The sequence below is a fragment of the Oculina patagonica genome, chromosome 11 (assembly GCF_052425735.1).
Source record: "Oculina patagonica isolate OP01 chromosome 11, crgOcupat, whole genome shotgun sequence".
NCBI lineage: Eukaryota > Metazoa > Cnidaria > Anthozoa > Scleractinia > Oculinidae > Oculina > Oculina patagonica.
In genome coordinates, this window is record NC_135768.1 from 4,043,558 (window position 1) to 4,061,358 (window position 17,801).

At 38.4% G+C, this 17,801-nt stretch overlaps 4 protein-coding genes across 4 annotated transcripts; 1 reads left to right on the plus strand and 3 right to left on the minus strand.

Annotated features, from left to right (window-relative positions):
* Positions 1-842: 842 nt before the first annotated feature.
* Positions 843-2,343, minus strand: LOC144630591 (uncharacterized). The gene has a single exon (XM_078488964.1). The coding sequence runs from the start codon at positions 2,133-2,135 to the stop codon at positions 843-845; it is 1,293 nt and encodes a 430-aa protein (XP_078345090.1). The 5' UTR covers positions 2,136-2,343.
* Positions 2,344-5,766: 3,423 nt separating this feature from the next.
* On the minus strand, positions 5,767-6,947 carry LOC144630826 (uncharacterized). Its single transcript, XM_078489187.1, has one exon. It carries the CDS (start codon positions 6,727-6,729, stop codon positions 5,767-5,769), a length of 963 nt encoding a protein of 320 aa, XP_078345313.1. The 5' UTR covers positions 6,730-6,947.
* Positions 6,948-7,971: 1,024 nt separating this feature from the next.
* LOC144629945 (dynein axonemal assembly factor 19-like) lies at positions 7,972-10,787 on the plus strand. The gene is made up of 2 exons (XM_078488202.1): positions 7,972-8,235; positions 9,651-10,787. Exons 1-2 carry the CDS (start codon positions 8,040-8,042, stop codon positions 10,166-10,168), a joined length of 714 nt encoding a protein of 237 aa, XP_078344328.1. The 5' UTR covers positions 7,972-8,039; the 3' UTR covers positions 10,169-10,787.
* A 796-nt stretch (positions 10,788-11,583) lies between these two features.
* On the minus strand, positions 11,584-17,793 carry LOC144630988 (uncharacterized). The gene is made up of 3 exons (XM_078489342.1): positions 17,181-17,793; positions 14,920-15,690; positions 11,584-13,684 (listed from the first exon to the last, which is right to left on the minus strand). Exons 1-3 carry the CDS (start codon positions 17,656-17,658, stop codon positions 13,425-13,427), a joined length of 1,509 nt encoding a protein of 502 aa, XP_078345468.1. The 5' UTR covers positions 17,659-17,793; the 3' UTR covers positions 11,584-13,424.
* Between the last annotated feature and the right edge of the window lie 8 nt (positions 17,794-17,801).

Genomic DNA, 17,801 nt, shown 5'->3' on the forward strand with positions numbered 1-17,801 from the left:
TTTTTCCAGTGCATTTTTGGGTTAAAATTTCGAAGAAAAAAACAAGGATCAAAATATGGCATGTTGCCTTTGTCTATAAGAGCTTCAGAAACTAACATCGATTTTGTTAGTTTATGGAATTGACTGCGAAGTGTTAAGTGTACTGACTTTCGAGTGAATTATTAGTGTAAATATTTGCATTGTTTTGAATTCACAATATTTAAACATGATTAGCAGTTGGTTTGAACTGAATTGGCCCTGATAGAAAGCAAATAGGTGATAAAATGTACACTTGTTTAAGAGAGAAGCTCTTAAGAATGTTATCAAGTGGTTCTTGGGTTGATTTTAAGGAAAGTGTTAAGATTACTTTTGTCACTTTTGCTAAACAAACTTGAACAAAGTTGAACGTTTACGCTTTTGAGAATCAGTCTTGTCGATATATTCCTACGATAGTACACTGAAATATGAACGAGGTGCCATGTAGAAATATGTATAAATACAGTACTGGTATAAAAACAAGCTCCGTATGGTTTGATACCCCTATGTATGTTTGCTCTCACTAACCATTTCATTGTATCTGGAAATTTTTGTCCAGACCTTCGACCTTTCCTCTCCGCTTTTCCTCTGGACTTCAGGTGTAGAGCCGACTAAGTAAAGTGATCATGAAAAGTGAAACTAAATTAAGTGTCCTTTTATTAATTAAATTAAATTTACTTTACATTTTCAAAGTACTTGCAGCTGTGTACTTTTTAGCGAAGTACTTTTGAACTATACAGTTGAGTGATTTCGGCGTTCGCTGAAGAAATATATAAACAAAACTTTTCGATTCTCGTTCCAGCGCGATATACTATACTATGTTTACTTTATACACAGGTCTCTCTATCGGGATCAAAAACGGGTTCAAATACTTCTTGCTCGTAGAAAGCTAGTTCGTTTTTGTCCCCGTCGCCATTTGTTACAATCATAGCTCTGCCAATGGCTAAGAGCATTTTGTCGGAGTCTGCCATATCTAAGACGGTCATGAAATCGTCCGTTTCAGCGCTTAGTTCAGCTCCGGCGTTCAATAAAACCATAGCGCAGCTCACATGGCCGTGAAACACGGCGTCATGTAGCGGAGTCCAGCTTAATTCATCCCGAGCGTTCACATTTGCTCCAAGATCGATTAAAAGTTGAAGGCATTCATAACTACCTTCGATAGCCGCGCGGTGTAGCGGTGTTAGTCCATTGCAGCCTACACGATTAAAGTCGACTTTTCTTGATTTTATCAGATGGCACGCCTCGACGAAATCGTCGTTTTTTACCGCTATGTCCAACAGAATGTCAGCAGGGAATGTAACGCGTTTATCAACGCGCCTTTTTAGCGCGGAACGCGGGAAGGTGCTTGTGTCTTTGCTGGGTATATTCAACGTTGACGATCGTTTAACTGTCCGTTTGCGTGGCGGTTCCGATGCGGCGCGGCTTCGCGGCATGAACGGAGAACGATTGAGCGCGGCGAATTCTTGTTTGGTTAGCGCCGTTGTTGCGCGCCTGTTAAATGACTGCGGAGAAAGTTCATCAACCGATGCGAACCCACTTGAAAGTGATTCGTTCGTTTGCACGGACTCCATGGAAGTGCTGTCTGATGATTTGTCCATTTCAGAGAAGCCTGACTCGGTCTCACTAAACCTGCTACAATCCGATACGTTAGACAAGCTTGAAAGTCTAGAATCGGCCTCTTTTAATCCAAGAAGATTTGCAAAGGTGCGCTTGCTCAAGAGCTGAGAAAAACTTAACGGAGTCGCTTTCTTTCGCGTCGTTTTTAAGTCCAACTCCTTGGCGACTTTTTGCCTGGCCTTCTCGGATAACTCTTCAAATTGTAATCTCTCTTTAGCAAGCTGAGCCTTTCCTGCCCGTGACATCATTTGGACAAGCATTAAAGTCATTTCTTCATCGCGACTACAGTCAAGAGGAATATTTCCGCGGGCTGACACGGAACACGTATCTGCACCCCGTTGAAATAACAGCTCCGCTAATAACTTGTCCCCGATCTCCGAAGCAATGTGTAGAGGAGTGCGTCCTTGTTTATCCTTGGCATTCACGTTGAGCCCTCTCTCTAACAAAATGGACACCAAAATTAAATTGCCCTCTTGACATGCTCGATGTAAAGCCCACATCATGTGACAAAAGTATCAATGACACTATTTATCAAACGTTTTAGCGTAATTTTTTGTCTCTGTTTTGATCTTCCAATGACGAAAGTGGCTTAACTCCGTTGCCGCCTTCTCCTACGCCTGAGGGATGAAAAGTCCCAAAGTCGAATGACTCTACTGTCTGTTCCCTACGCACTTCGGAAGATGTTATATAAGCTAGTGACCGGAGATGATTTTGTTTGACAAACAAACACCTAGACTACATTGTAATGTTATTGACATATTGACGCAATTCCCATGAGCTGGCACTAATCACTGATTCACTATAAAGGTTCCTGGACAGACCGAAAAGCCGCTAATCACAGAGCTTTTGATCACGGAACATTTGTGTCCCAAAATTGTTCAAAAGTTGTTGTGAAACAACTCGACTTTGTCAGCTTTTCCTGAGTGTGTGCAACAAACGCTGTACTTGGAATTTGCCTGAGAATTTAAAACTCCACCTTTTCGCAAAAATGAATTAATACGTTCGCTTTTCAGTGTAATTGGCATTGTGTTCAGCAAGACAAAAGTGTACTTAAAATGTTTTTCTCCGATCTGAAAATGCCCAAACAATCTGTCGTTTCTAGCAAATTTGTTGAAAAACACAGACAAACTTGTATGAATTTCTCGCCGGAAAAATTGCGAAACAGCTCCTAAAAAGTTTCATGTCTGCCTGTTTGCCACTTTCATGCAAATTCGCTAAATCTTTTAAAAGTAAACTTTTGTTCACCTCTCAACGCGATTATTGTAAGTTTTGTTTTAACTTGCCGACTTTTCTTTCAGAGACCAAGGCTTTTAAAAATACTCCAACTTTGCTTTGAACTTTCCGCTGTTTTCAATTTCAAACAATAGAAATCAGAGAAATGCGATTATCAACAGCTTTGTTTAAATGAATGGCCCTAGAATCATCCCTTGATGACTGGTACCGTTTCCTTTTTGCCCACCTGTTCCGTTTTTTTGCCTGTACCATAAAAATAGCTTTGCAGGACTCAAGTATGTGGCTTCCTTAAAGGGGCAGTGTCACCGAAATTTAATGCTACTTGAAAATTCTGTGAAGGTACCGGCGCTGGTATTAATTGAAAATACTCTAATAGTGGTCTGGCCTTGTTAAAACATACTGCACTAGTACATCTTGGAGAATGAATTGGTGCTTTTTTATATTTTTTAAAGGCTTAGTTCAGCGAGTGTACCCTCGCAGTTCTAGCACAGTTTACTAAAAAAAATGAGAAGACTTTTAAATAAAAGCAACTAAAGTCGAACCTTCTATAAGCAAACACTCTTGGCTTGGGGCCTAAAAAAAGTGTCCGTTTTTGAAAGGTTAAAAATGTAGGGTTTGTTTGTGGCTGGGCCCATAAGTAAATTTCCGATTATGGGAGGTCTCCGCCTAGTAGGAGTTTTCCGTTGTTCACCTCCTTGGTAAAAGAGAGCTGTTAGATTTTAGTTCGGATGACCACTGAGAAAAAATGTTTAGCTCGTGTAGGTTCAAATCCTGTTGAAGCCCAGTTGTTTTCAGCCTTCTCTAACTGTATTTGCTTATCATAACTGCGGCAATCAATCTTAACTTTGTAAAAAGTTTATTGTCCCATTTCCTGTCATACACCGTTCTGCCGGGTACTTATTTTTCTAAGAGATTACACAACAGACGGGCAATATCACAAACTTCTACAAGATGTCCCATCTGTGAACTCCGAATTTTTTTCTGAGTTCATTCTCTCCACACATCAATTCATTATTATTATATATTTACAATGAGAGTACTACGTGACTGCGTGATGCAGTTAAATGTGTGTGTTCATTGACATAATGTGATTTGCGCGATGCAGTCGTTGTGTCACCCACAAATGACCACTGCTGACCATTAGAGTTCTCAATAGCTCAGTGGTTAGAGCGTCCGACTAGTGTACGGAAGGTCGTGGGTTCGTGTCCCATCTGTGAACTCAGAATTTTTTTCTGAGTTCATTCTCTCCACACATCAATCCATTATTATTATTTTTTTACAAGATGGTCTGGAAAATGCCTTTGACAAGCCGAGGGTTTGGTACCTTTTAGGAACTGAAACCTTTTAAATTTCTGACGGTAACCCCCCCCCCCCCCCCCCCCCCCCTTTGATTTGGGAGACAACCCGGTGCAGTGGGCCGATGCCCTGCTACATCCTTAAAAATATTGTGATGCAAAGCTTTTGAGTCTTAGTTTCCTGTAAAAACTTAAGTCGTAGTTTGTGCTACAACTGACTTCATTAAATTACAAGTTACATAACAAATTTGTTATCAACCCTTTGTTTAAAGACACGTGAACACGTTTCTTTCTTTTGTCCGACTGGTATTAATGGGATATTAAATATTAATTTCGTTCCTTAGTGATTATTTGTTTAGTCCATTAACAACCGATTAACAATGGTAACTAAGGGAACGAAAGACAAAAATAGCTTGGAATGAACAGTTAGAAAACAATTTCAACTTTCAACTTTTGTTGAAGACTTGCAAGATGTGTAAACAGCAACGCAAGTTAAGACTAAAAAAAGTTGCATCACAAATTGTGCTACTTCCTATTTTCTGATTGGAGGAAAGCTAATTGATTTTGCATTAAGGCAAAAAATCGACCAACTTCTTAGATCGCTAGTGAATACCATTATGTACGTAACTTAGAGTTGAAGATGGCCTGATGATCCAATTTACGTTTTCGAAATTTCTTAGCTTTATTGTCTCTCTCTCAAACAAAGCCTCGTGCTATAATTATACGTTTCTAACCAACCACACTGCTTATATACATTAAAGTTTCGCACTAAGTTGTTATTTACATATCATTGCCTTAACAACGAGAGAACTTATAAATAACTTTCTTAGACATACGTGAAAACTAAACCAGTCTGCCTGTTGTATAAGATTTTGACATGGAAACCAGACGTTCTCCTCAGTGTTCCGTTGATAAGCGATTAAGTGAGAGTGCGCAGCAGTTTCAGTGCGTAGCAGTAGCGGCCTGCGAGCAGGCTCTCTTTTCAGGGGCAACGTTAGCACTTCGGGGCATGCAACGAAGCGAATGAAGCGAGCTCGCGCGTAGAAGAAACGAGAGCCTCTCGTTTCTTCTGCTGGCGAGGTCGCTTCGCTCGCGAAACTCGCGCCTTTGGCACTCGCGTCGCTGCTTCCGAAGTGCGTACGTTGCCCCCTGAAGAGAGAGCCTGCTCTCAGGCTATTGGAGTATAAATTGCAGGCGCGCGTGAGGAACGAGTTGCGCCTCGCGCGTCTCCTCGCGTGTCTTTTATGCGGGCTTAGAGCGAGGGGTTGAGTGCATGGCTTTCTTTTAAATTCAAAAGATATCTCCTTCAAATTCAATAACCAAGCTGCAATGTTACCACTTCACAGACGATCAGAAAGGAAATGGCCCAGCTCACCACGAGTCTCTCGTAGCTCAGTTGGTTGGAGCGCCCAACCGGTATCTGGGAGGCCATGGTTTCGATTCCCGTCGGGGACTCAGATTTTTTCTTTGTCCCACGCTCGTGTCATGTTGAACAATTTTTCAGATTGATTTATTGTTAATAAGTTCAAACTTTTTTTTTCACTTTCGGTCGGATAAGACATAAGAAATTACTGTTTTAGTTTGTGCAGATCTTATGTTAACCAGTTTAAACCAAAGTTTCTTTATCATAATTTGAATTTTGCCCAGTCTGATTCAAAGCCATAGCTCTTCCGACCACTAAAATCATTTCTTCGTCTTCTGCCATTTCGATTGGCTTGAGGAAATCCTTTGTCTCAGCTTCTACGTTGGCCCCCGAGATAAGAAGAATAACCGCACAGCGGATGTGCCCATGAAAGACCGAGTCGTGGAGTGGTGTCCAGCCTTCAAAATCAGTCACGTCCACATCAGCGCCGCAGGAGAGAAGAAAATTGAGACAGCGGTAGCTTCCATCAATAGCTGCGCGGTGAAGCAGGGTGATGCCGACTTCATCCGGGGCATTCAGGTCCAGGTTCCCACTGTCAATTAGGTTGCTTAACTCCATGACGTCATCACGTGATATAGCTGAATGCAAGATTGACTGATTTGAAAAAGACACTGCTCGATTCCGAACTCTCTGTTCGTGTTTAATCTCCTCGTCTTTGCTCCAAGACTGTAGTGTTTCTAAAACGCTTTGTATTGGCTCAGTTGAAGGCAAATTGATAGGATAGCCTCGCGCGTTGGAAAACTTGGAATCTTTTTTGACTTTTATTGCGGAGAAAACCATTGAGCCACTTCCGCTACGGGACCTTCTAATAGTACAATCCTCATTTGTATTCTCCAAGCGCGCACTTCCGGTAGCTTCGTTTTCGCGCAGTTCTTCAGCCAACATGCGACTCGAACTCGAACGCAACATAAGTCTAGAGGAGGAAATATTACCATTTTCATTTCTGGCCATCTTGTCTTTACCTTCCTTTCTTTCGTTTTTGTCCTGTTTAATCTGAACCAAGGAAAACGTAGCCACGTCGCTACCACTTCTACCTCGGACGAGAAAATGGCACGTTTGCGGCGATGAGGCCGCACCTTCGTTTTCGCTCAAGCCTCTTGAATGAATTGGGTACAGTCGTTTCACTTTGACATGTTCGTTGTCCATCACGCAGTTTACTAGACAAGAAGAGCACCCCGGCTTCTTTGTTTAAGTCCTTGAAAGCTTTAAAATAATTTTCCACGTAAGACCTGGCTTAAGACGAAAGGAACTAAAGGAAATAATCTTCCACAAAATTGAGAAATATTACTTAGGATTACCCTTCTTTCATTGACTTCCAAAGAAGGTTTTTCAAGTCAGCAAAGTGTTATCGCTTCGCCATAGTTGCATACTCTCTTGAAGTAAACTTAACTCAAGATGAAAACAACCGAAGAATACAAATGCTAAGATGTTTAATAAAACAATTGTCAATCTTGAGCTATCCAATGATAGATTGGCCATTGTTCCCTTAATTATATGGTCTTACCCTTAAGCTTACAACGGCAAACCACCTTTTTTTCAGTTTACCTCATTAAAAATGTGCTCTCAACGACAGTGTAAACATTTCTCTTCAGTACAGGAGAAAAACAATTTCTTCAGTATAGTTTTAAGCCTTTTTCTTTACTAAGGGAACCTTTTCTTTGTAGAAGATTGGCTTAATGAGTCTTTAAAATCCATTAACAGCCCAATTACCATAGAATTATTAATTTTTTGTTATCGTTTAGCAGGGCATTGTTAGTTATTTGTTTGTTCAGTGATCAAACATGACCCTTCCGGTGGGGTAGAGTGTTTGGAAAACGTCACGTAAGAGCAAACCACTTCAATTAATTGATTATCTTCAAATCCCTATGAAAAGAGAATAATTTGGAGACCGTTCTTGCCACACAAAGGTCGATCCTTCAGATGAATCTTTCGTTATATAACATTTCCCTTTTGTTCAGTTGTTAAAAAGGAGCGCCTACAAGAAAACTCAATCAACCACGGCAAATTAAAGTTGAAGGGATCGAATGCTTCAGAACTTAGCTGACAAGCTAGGTAGCAAAGCTCATGCTCTTAGCTTTCTCTTGTGGTTCCCAAGCCGTCCTAACAGTTTTCATTTTTTCGCAGCTAGTTCGATGTTTCTACTCGAGAGCTTTTAATGTAAATTTGTATAACCTTTATGAATGAACTAAATTAAATTCCCTTAACGTCAAAACGAGTTGCCATGGCAATGATAATCAAGTAATTTTGTAACATTCTTTGAACATTGCCATGGTAACTTGTAGTCACGGCGAGGACATTTCCTCTCCGTTGGCTCCGTGTTACTATAGGAAACTGGGAACTAGTTCCTCTACTTTGGAACCCAGTCCCGCGCTCAAATTGGTTGGCAACTGTGCTGAACGAAACAAGCATTTTGTTGTCATCCAAAGCTAACTGAGGCCTTCCCAAGGTTTAAAATAATGAACGACGACGAAGGAATTGATTTCCGTAAACTTGAAAAGGAGCTTGCTTCAGCTGTTGAAGCGGACGCAAAGTATGTCCGAGAAAATGACGCGAAATTTCGCGCTGTCGAGCAGCGGGTTGCAAGTTACGAGGAGTTTCGGGATATCGTCAGCGCGGCTCACTTAAAACCTCTGGATCGAAAAGACATCACAGGTTAGTGACGAAAAGAACGAGAATACTGGTTAAAACGAAGGAGCGACTTCAGAATACCCGGCCACTTCATGTACATGTGTCGGGACCTTTTGTAGAACGAGGTATAACAGACCATAACACAGTAGATTCTATTCTTATTCAATGACATGTAAATAAGTGGCTCTCAAGTCTGGCCTAAAAAATTTGGCGAAAAAGCTTTCTTTAGACTTACATTTAGTTTTCTAAAAACACTAGACTGCAGTCTTAGTGCAATCTAGTGTAAAAGAATAAATGGCACGCAATGCATGCAGAAGCGATGACGTTTCCCAAGGGTTCCTTAATAATTTTCAGAAAATTTGTCGAAAAATTAACGTATACTAAGTATAAGTAGCTAACAACTTCTGTATTGAATGTTTGCATGGCAAAAGTTGCGTTATCTTTTGGCATAAGCCTGATACACTGTATACGATTTCTCTCCTGAGCGACCAAGGTCAAACGCGGTCTCTTAACTGTTTTCACAGGCCAAGTGTATATTTTTAAAAAGAATGTAGAGATGTCTGCTTACTGAATCCATTAGAACTTGTCAAATTTAATTTTTCTCTTTTGTTTACATTTTGTATTTTTAAAGTCCTTTTTTAACTTCCCAGGAGTATTTTGCTTTGTGTTCTTCACGGCAATTGCTTGTTGCGCTAAACTTCCTGTAAACTCCCTGTTTATGTCTCATTTATTCCTGTAGTTAGTTCCCAGCCGTACTCGATGGTCGAGCGCCACAGCAAACAGTGCAGCCTATGACATTAAGCATTGACCAAGTCATTGCTTAAAAAAGGGGTATCAAATGATCTTTGTGAGCATGTGAACACAGCGTTTTTCTTTGCAAGCATAAGCATTGACAAAAGTTAGCCTTGCAAGCCACAAGCACTTGGCAAAAAGCTACATGTACCTCCACTAAAAACTGAGCACGTGAACACTTGTAAAAATATGCAAGTGCAAACAAACCAGCACCCACTAAAATTTTGTGAGAATTCCGAGCAGAAGCCAAATTTTGTGAGCATTGCAATCTTTTGAGGACCACTCATGACGGGTCCCTATAAAAATAAGTTGAAATAATGATTGGCACTTACTAGCAAGAAATCAGCAAAACAATTGAAAAACAATGAAAGAGATAGTACATGTAGGTGCTTTTCATTAATTAAAATTTTAGTCTTTTTTTTTGGTGGGGGGAGAGGTGTACTTCTTTTTTTAAGCTATATACTAGATATGGTCTAAAATTGGGTTGTATGTTGTAAATTTTGCCATTTTGGTCTAAAATAGGGTATTAAGTACTGTATTGTAGCTTGAAATATGCAAATATCAAATGCCATGGACTGAAAACTGGGGGGTATGAAGTTTTGAAATAGGTATGAAAAAATGATGTATTTTGGTCCATTTCCTAACAGGTGAACAGTCTCGCAAACAGCCCTGGAATCCACACGCCCAAGGTAAATCGCAGACAACATCAACAAACTCTAGTCTACCACTGCCATCTGTATCAAAAATGCCTCAAACTGCTCATGAGTTTACCAAGGTTTGGAAACGTCAGTGTAAAACGGAAATAGAAAAATACCAACTATTGTTAAAACTTGGTGGTCAGGAACTGAGGACAATTTTCAAGGCAGAGATAAGCATGGGATATTTGGGGGAATTTCTCTTGGTTTTTCACAACTGCCTGGAGGAAAAAGACACAAATGAAGTTTTACACATTCTCATGCAACTCTCAAAAACAAACAGGTTTGAGCTTTCTCTGAAATTTCTTGGAGAGGAAGAAAAAATTGTGGCATCAGATCTTATCAAAAGACTTGAAGCAAATATCTCTGCAACAGAATCTTTGGACAGAGAAAGTGAGGATGAAAAGCAAAAAAATGTGGAGTTAATTCAGGAGCTTGGGAAAATATATGGTGTGACCTTGTCAAGTTAAATGGAGAAGCAAATTACTGCAGAGTCATCAAGTACAACAATGTGTGGCTCCAGAAAATATCCATACTCCCCCCACAGAAGGGATTGGAAATTCCTGGGACGAGGGGGGTCACAAAGACCCAAAACTTTAAAGCAATGTATGAAGTTAAATTGGAATTTCCAGAGGGGTGGGGGGTCATAGCACAAATCCCTTCCATGGGGGGTATGGATATTTTGTGGAACCACACAATGAGATACTAAGTTGGAGCATCTTCATAATTAAATGGTGGATGATAACAATATTATAAGTGACAATGCTTTTTACCCTCAATTTTACAGTCACAGTTTCAAAACATTGTTTTTCAATATACTAGAGCAGCTAGGCACCTTTAAAAAGAGGGTAGCAAAGGGGGTGTTGTGATCCTATTTCACGCACAAATTTTAACCAAATTCACGCGTCACGTATACTTGAAACAGCAGCATTCACGAATCACGTGTCTTTTCTTGCTATTTTCACGTGTCACAGTCTAGTTTTTGCCCTGTTTTCACACGTCACTGACTTATTTTTGCCCTTTTCACTTGTCACGCATAAACCCTTTGCTACCCTCCTTAAAATATTGGTGTGGTAACATTATACCTGCCAACTCTCACACCTTAGGCGTGAGTCTCACGCCTGCGGTTGAAAACTTAGTCTCCCCACTCTTTTTACAACCAAACCCCCCCCGGCCAAAAATTGTTTTTTAAAACCAAAAAACACACACTTTCAAAAAAAATATAAACTAAAAACATGTGAAAAAAAAAAAATTAAATATAATAAATTTAAAAAAAAGTTTATAAAAAAAAAGGATTAAAAACCCGGTTTTTTCTTTTTTCCAAAAAAAAAACCCCCCCCAAAAAAATAACATTGCTAAAACTATGTTTGATGCGTGCTTTCTGGAATGAATGTTTTTATAGCCCCCACTCTATCAGGAGTAGAAAATAAGAAAAAGATTCAAACAACCTTGTGCCATTTCTCCAGCAATGTAAGCTTCATGCTCACCTGATATGAAAGTCTTAACTTCAATTTTGAGGCCAATAAATTTTGTCCATTTGGCTAATCAGACAGCTGGTATCTTGCATAGCCCACTAACACTAAACAAGGTGGGTCCTCGTCGAGTACACTTGTTATGACCACTTTCCTTTAAAAGAGATAATTATTGTGACTTTATAATTACTGAAAAAGAGCTGTATGAACAATACAATACTTAAGTATTGGACTCAACACTTGAGTCCAATACTTAAAATATATTGGACGCTCTGGTGATCATTCTGATTGGCTGATTTTCATTATTGGCCCTCCCTGGTGTCTTTGTTGTGTAATAAACAAAGTTAATGGCCTTGTTGCTTGGGTTACCCCTTCATATTTAGCGTTTTAACAATGTAAACAAACATACAAAATTATTCACTGCTCCTTTCAATTTATTGCTCTGCCGCACCATAATGCAGTCAGTAGTTTCTTGCACGAAGTACAAACAAGAATATGTAACTAAAGTTTCAAAACACTTACTACTTTTAAGCATAGAAATACACTTAACGGTGGATTAAAATTATTTACAATACAATCAAATATTATTTTTCTAAGAAAATAGAAGTAGAATCACTTATGAATTACAATAAACAACACGAGAAACAAACACACAAAACAAAACATTTGAGGAATTAATGAATGTTTTGCTCTAGAAGCTGCTCTCACTAACTTAAATTACCTTCTTACCACTTACAAGTTTGATATATTTAACCCAGCAGTGTTCCTAATGAAGTGTAAGTTCCCCTTTTTAGTTTTAATACCTTATTTTAGCAACCATGAGATTAAGGACTGGACCAAATCTTGATTTATTGCGGTTTGCAGTGATATTCAATTCTCAACCAATGGTTTATGCTTTTTTGCTGCAGTCAATCATCTTAGCAGACCTCTAGGGAAACAGAAGTTCACTTCAACTGGGTCAAAAGATCACATCTGTCAGTTGTGATTGGAAGATTTCGATCCATTTTGTTTGTTTCTGTTTTATGGAGCATTGGCTGTTTCCATAATAATTGTGATTGACGGCAGCGAAAACGCAACTGTTTGTTGGATTTTGAATTTCAGAGTTCACATATCACTGAAAACTGCAATAACCGTAAACAAAATTACCCAAAATGGATAGTTTATTTTACATTCAAAGAATGGAGAACTGCAAGAACAACAATTATTTCAATTTTGCTTAATTATGCATACATTACGCTTTACATTTCTTAACTTATGCTCCAATTTCTTCACTGAAAAATGCGTAACACTCCTTAAAATACTGACATCTCATTACCTGGTATTTTAAAAATTATCTGAACATTACTATTATATCCCAAATAACTCAGAATCTAATTTTGGTGCTTTTAGTTGAAATGTACATCAAGTAACACCCTATAATTTATTTATTTATTTATTTAAGGTTAACTTTAACTTTAGATTAAGCCCTCTGACCTTAAATAACTATCCACCCACCATTTATAAATCCTGGAACATTAATTTTTTTATGACCTAACACCACAAAGTTGATAAACTAAGCATGATTAAATGAATAATGTCTAGACTTCCTCAACTTTAGTTTTTCTTCGGTAAGTTGAAAAATGCGTAATCTTATTTCTGTTACTATGTAACTTAATAAAGTCGTGCAACCTCCTAGAAAGGAAAATTTATAGACTAGTGAATAATTGAATAAGTGACAAAGTTGCTGACTCTGCTAGCCAAGTTGTTGGAAACCAACAAAAAGTCCTATATTTCATACCATGACCAAGCTGTGACTCATTTCTTCTTATACACTACAATGTGAACTAATAACATGCTGAAGAGTTTATATTCCATATCAGGTAAACATGGATTTCCAGCTGGCAGAAAACAAACACACCTCTGAAGAATATTTTGTCAAAATAATAATCAAATTTCGAGGTGATTTTTAGTTATAAGCACAGTTGAGTATTTTTCTGTCATGTATCTAGGAGTTTGCCAAGTATAGGTAAGTTGGTCATGCTAATAACTGATATCAAACCTTTGACTCATGCAATCCATTGGATCTTTAGTTACTACTGTCACATAATATTTGCATGATACTGAAATAATGAAATTACAAGATGGCATGATCTTTGTGGACAGCTTAAATACCCTGACATACAAGTTTAAATTCTGCTAATTCACAGAGGATTGACTGATTCATAATTTAAAAATGTGATAACCGAAATATTATTATTATTATGATCCCTCTGTGTTACAAGTACATTCCATTGATGAGATAATCAGCATCATCCGTGGCAAATGGTCGCCTCTTTAACTTGCTCTTCACGATTCTGAGCCGCAGCGCCACAACGAATAACAGCAGAATAGCTAGTACTAGGAATATTGCAAGTGGCAGGACGGCCTTGTTCTCTATAATTCTCAGTCTGTGAGTTTCAATGACAACCACGTCTGAAATATTCTTGTTTTGTATCGGCACTTCAAGTATTGGAGCCTTGGTATTTGCTACTTCATCTGAAAGACACAACAAAAACAAAATGCAAAGAGTTTTAAAAATATTATATCATTTAAGTTTAAATGGGAGCCATGAATATACATGTATATGGGTTATTGTCCAAGCGTGAGGGCAACGCTGGCAGGATATTGGCCAAGTTCTTTTCTTGCATATTCGTTTATGGACCGAGATGAAATCAAGGTCCATAAACACACGCAAAAAGAACAAGGCCAATATTCCGCTTTCTTGGCCTAACAGTGGCAACAACAACAACAAATTTATGGTAAAATTGCGGAAAAATCCTGAGCGGGCAAGATAGGCCCATCTTGTCTGCTTGGGTAGCCAATCATAATAATTATTAAATAAATGCAGAATTTACCTCATCTTGCCCACTTGCAGAGCCAGTCATATAATAAGGTGTTGTAATGGTTAGCGCATTGGACTGTGAATTAAGTGCTTGAGGTTTGAATTAAGTGGTTGAGAACTGGCTGGGGTAACTGTGTTTTGTTCATAGTGCCTCCCTCCTGATCATGACCCAGTGTCCAGTTGTTTAAAGGGTGGATATATAGATAAATCACTATCCAGTAAATGGTGTAGTTGTTTATTACAGATAGTGATTCATCTGACAGCCCTCGGTAAGTCAGTCTAACTGTAGCACCAGTAATTTCAATGTGCCATTGTTTGTGCGGCACCTTTGATAGAAAAAATGGGAATGAAGGATCTCGAGAAAGAATGATGGAGGGAGAAAGGAAGAAAGAGAAATACCTTGAGGTTACTATTGTTAGTGGCTACTAACTTTAGCGATTTTAATGAGTTGGGCTAAAATCGCTAAATTTAGTACTCACTAAAATTTGTCTCCGTAAAATTTAGTACTGTTAACTTAATACCCCCAACAGCCAGAGGAATACAAAATTAAATATAGTGGCCCTGTTCAACTATATGACAACGTCAAAAGGTCGGGCAACAATTAAGAAAGGTTGGGAGAGAGCTGGGATCGCCGTCATCGTGGAGAATATGACTTATTTCTCTGAAGAGGACCCACTTTCTAACATTTGCAATTCACTTTGTTCTTTGTGGTAATTTTCGTTCAATTTTAAGTGACCTTGTTCTATTGCTGAACATTTATTTCTATCTTAGCTAAATATTATTTTTTTAATTTTCAGAAAATCGCTTTTAATAGTCGCTAAATCTTGTTCAGAAAAAGTCGCTAAAATTAGTAGTAACCTTAAGGTAACATGTTGAGCAGATTTCTTACCATGGGCCTTTGCTTTTTCTGTTGTTATGGTCTTCATCACCTTTTTCTCTGTCATCTTGTGTGGTTCCGTCCTCACTGTTGGTACTGTTGGTATTTTCCAAAATACTGTTGGTATTTTCTTTTTGGTTGTAGGCTCTGTGCTTGGTTCACGCCACTTTTCTGTTGTTGGTTTCACAGTTGGTTTCTCAAGTTCCTTCACTGGAATTGTATATGGAAAATTAGGGTTGTTGTCGACAAAATGCCGCCACTGATGAAATGTGGTTGGTGGTTTTGTGGGAACAGGCTTCACATCAGTGCCAGCGTGTTCTGCTTGACGATTGTTTGAGGGTGTAAGCTCCTCAAGCTTTCGTTCAAGTTCAGCATCTGCGTCATCCAAATCTTCTTGTTCGGTTGGCTGTACGTTTATCTGTTTCTCCGTGATTTTTTCTACAGATACTATCGGTCCTTTCGTCTCAACTTGGAAATGTTTTGTTGGTGTTTCATGCTTCTTTGTAACAACTTCTTGGTAGAAAGTTTGTTCAGTTTCTTCAGGCTTAGAAGACTCTTCTTTCTCCCAAACCGCAGTGGGTTCTTTTGTGTCCTTGCTGTGGTAACGTGGCTCACCAAACTGTTTCACTTTCTTTGTGTACTCTGAGCTTTCTTCTTCAGATTTTGGTTTCCAAGAGTTGCTCAAATCTTTGCTTTCTTGATACTGTTCCTGTTCCTTAACATGTTGCGTGACTGATGGCTTGGACGGTTGTCGACCAAGATCCTTCTCTTCCTTATCACCTAGTGGATATTTCAATAAACCGAAAGGTTACAATCTGTTCAGTATTCTACCCTGTATACTATTCTGTAGGAGGTCTGACTACCAGAAAAAATAATACGAACATTATGGGTACGTCAGACTTTTAACACATCAGTAAAACACCTTAAGGTGGGGGGAAGGGGTAGAGTTAAGTACCAACTAAAAAAATTATAATTATAATTATTAATATTATTATTATTGTTATTATTATTATTATTATTATTATAAAGCTTTCAAATAATCAATGCTATCTTAGCATTACTCAAGCATTGTTGTATCACTTGGCAAAAATACACAAGCATAATATTTTGAAGCAAAAATTCAACAGTCAACTGTGCAGCAATATCTAGCTGGCAGATTTTGTTGAAACTTGCTCACATGAAACCTTGGATAATTTGAACTTATTGACAGTAATAAGAAAAAAATCTATCTCCACGTTTGGAAAAAATTCGCATTTTATTGCAAAAATAGATTAATTTTAAGTGCTAATATCTCGTGTTCATTTACTTTGTTTGTCCCAAAATTTAAAGCTTTATGAAACTTAAACATTTGTTATTACGACTACCAAAAATCAGAGAAATCGGCTAATGTTTCCATTGCACCTCAGCTCACGGAAATAGCAGTGGGCCACCTTAACTTCAGATGAATGCTATTGGTATATTTATTATGTAGAAATATTTTATTTGAATTCATCTATTTGAAAGAGGTGCAAGACAGTTTTCAATAGAGGGCTCAGATAAATATGGAAATTCACACTTTGTACATATTAGGCTTAAAGTACAAGCGACATCTTAGCAACGAAGCAAAAAAGAATTAAAGTTGTCCCAATAAAATATGACAATTCTGTACCAGGGATTAAAACCAGAACTTAGAAATTATTATCTGGACTTTCTTATAAATTAAATTTCTCATTTTAATATATATTTGTCGTCAAAAAATAAAAACACTGCTACAAAATTGATTCAAACTGAAACACAATCTTTCACCACGGTAACTTGGAAATAGTTCAAAAATATTTAGATTTAGTAAACAACACTTTAGGAAAGCTTGATGTATTTGAATCTATTTGACTTTGTTGACTCACATTTAGGCAGCTAAGGATACGTAATACGATGCTTTTTTGACGTGAGGAAGAAATCGGATAACGATAATTACCTTGAATGGAACGAGGAAGCTTCCGTACGAAAAAAAAATAAGGAAAAGGAAATGATTGTTACTTGTAGCTTGCCTAAAAATGTCTTTTAGATACGGGCGATCGTGAAATTGTACAAAACTATCGCTTCGAAAAAATAATCCATACAATTCGAACCATTCATAAAGACGATCTAGCAATAATTATCAGCTTATGGTATTAACTCGAAGGAATACATTTCTGCCCATTTTTTCACGCTACCCTTGAGTAGAAAGATTTATAATAATTTTGAGATGAAAAAATACACGGTCAGCATTTTAATTTATAACGCTCTTACCTGATCGGGAATTGACGGTTTGTATTCCGACTCCTGAACACCCCATTTTGGTTTAGCGACTTTCACGGGAGCATATTGATTGCTGTCTAAATGTGATAACTCTTCATCTGGTCTTTCATAAGATATCGTGGCGTAATGATCGTGTTCTCCAAAACGACATTTACTCGGTTTGCCGCAGTGGAACATATAACAAATTTTCTCTACTCGAGCGAAAAACCCATCCGTTGAATTCTTGTACTGCATCTGTGCCAGGTCGCAGGTCTTTCGCTCGCAACACAATTTGTAACATTCTTTAGCGTCGTAAACGGGTGAATGTTTCAGGAATGATGCACCATTGCTCACAGATTCCCTTGCCTTGATAATCTGTCCTTTATTTACGTGAATATTGTACGGGCATCTGTAGTCATCCGCGGTCGAAACGCAACACAAGAAAGCCACTAAAATGCTCTGTAAAAACATTCGATGGAAGCCTTTCGAATGCATCTTGTGCGAGCACGGAAAAGGCTTCCCCACGGAAACAACTCGGCGCTGGATTTTTTCCAAGGTTTTACGACTTAGAGATGAAATTGTTTCTTCGTTCGACTAAAACAACAACACACAGTCCAAAATGGACGCCCGTGGGTAGA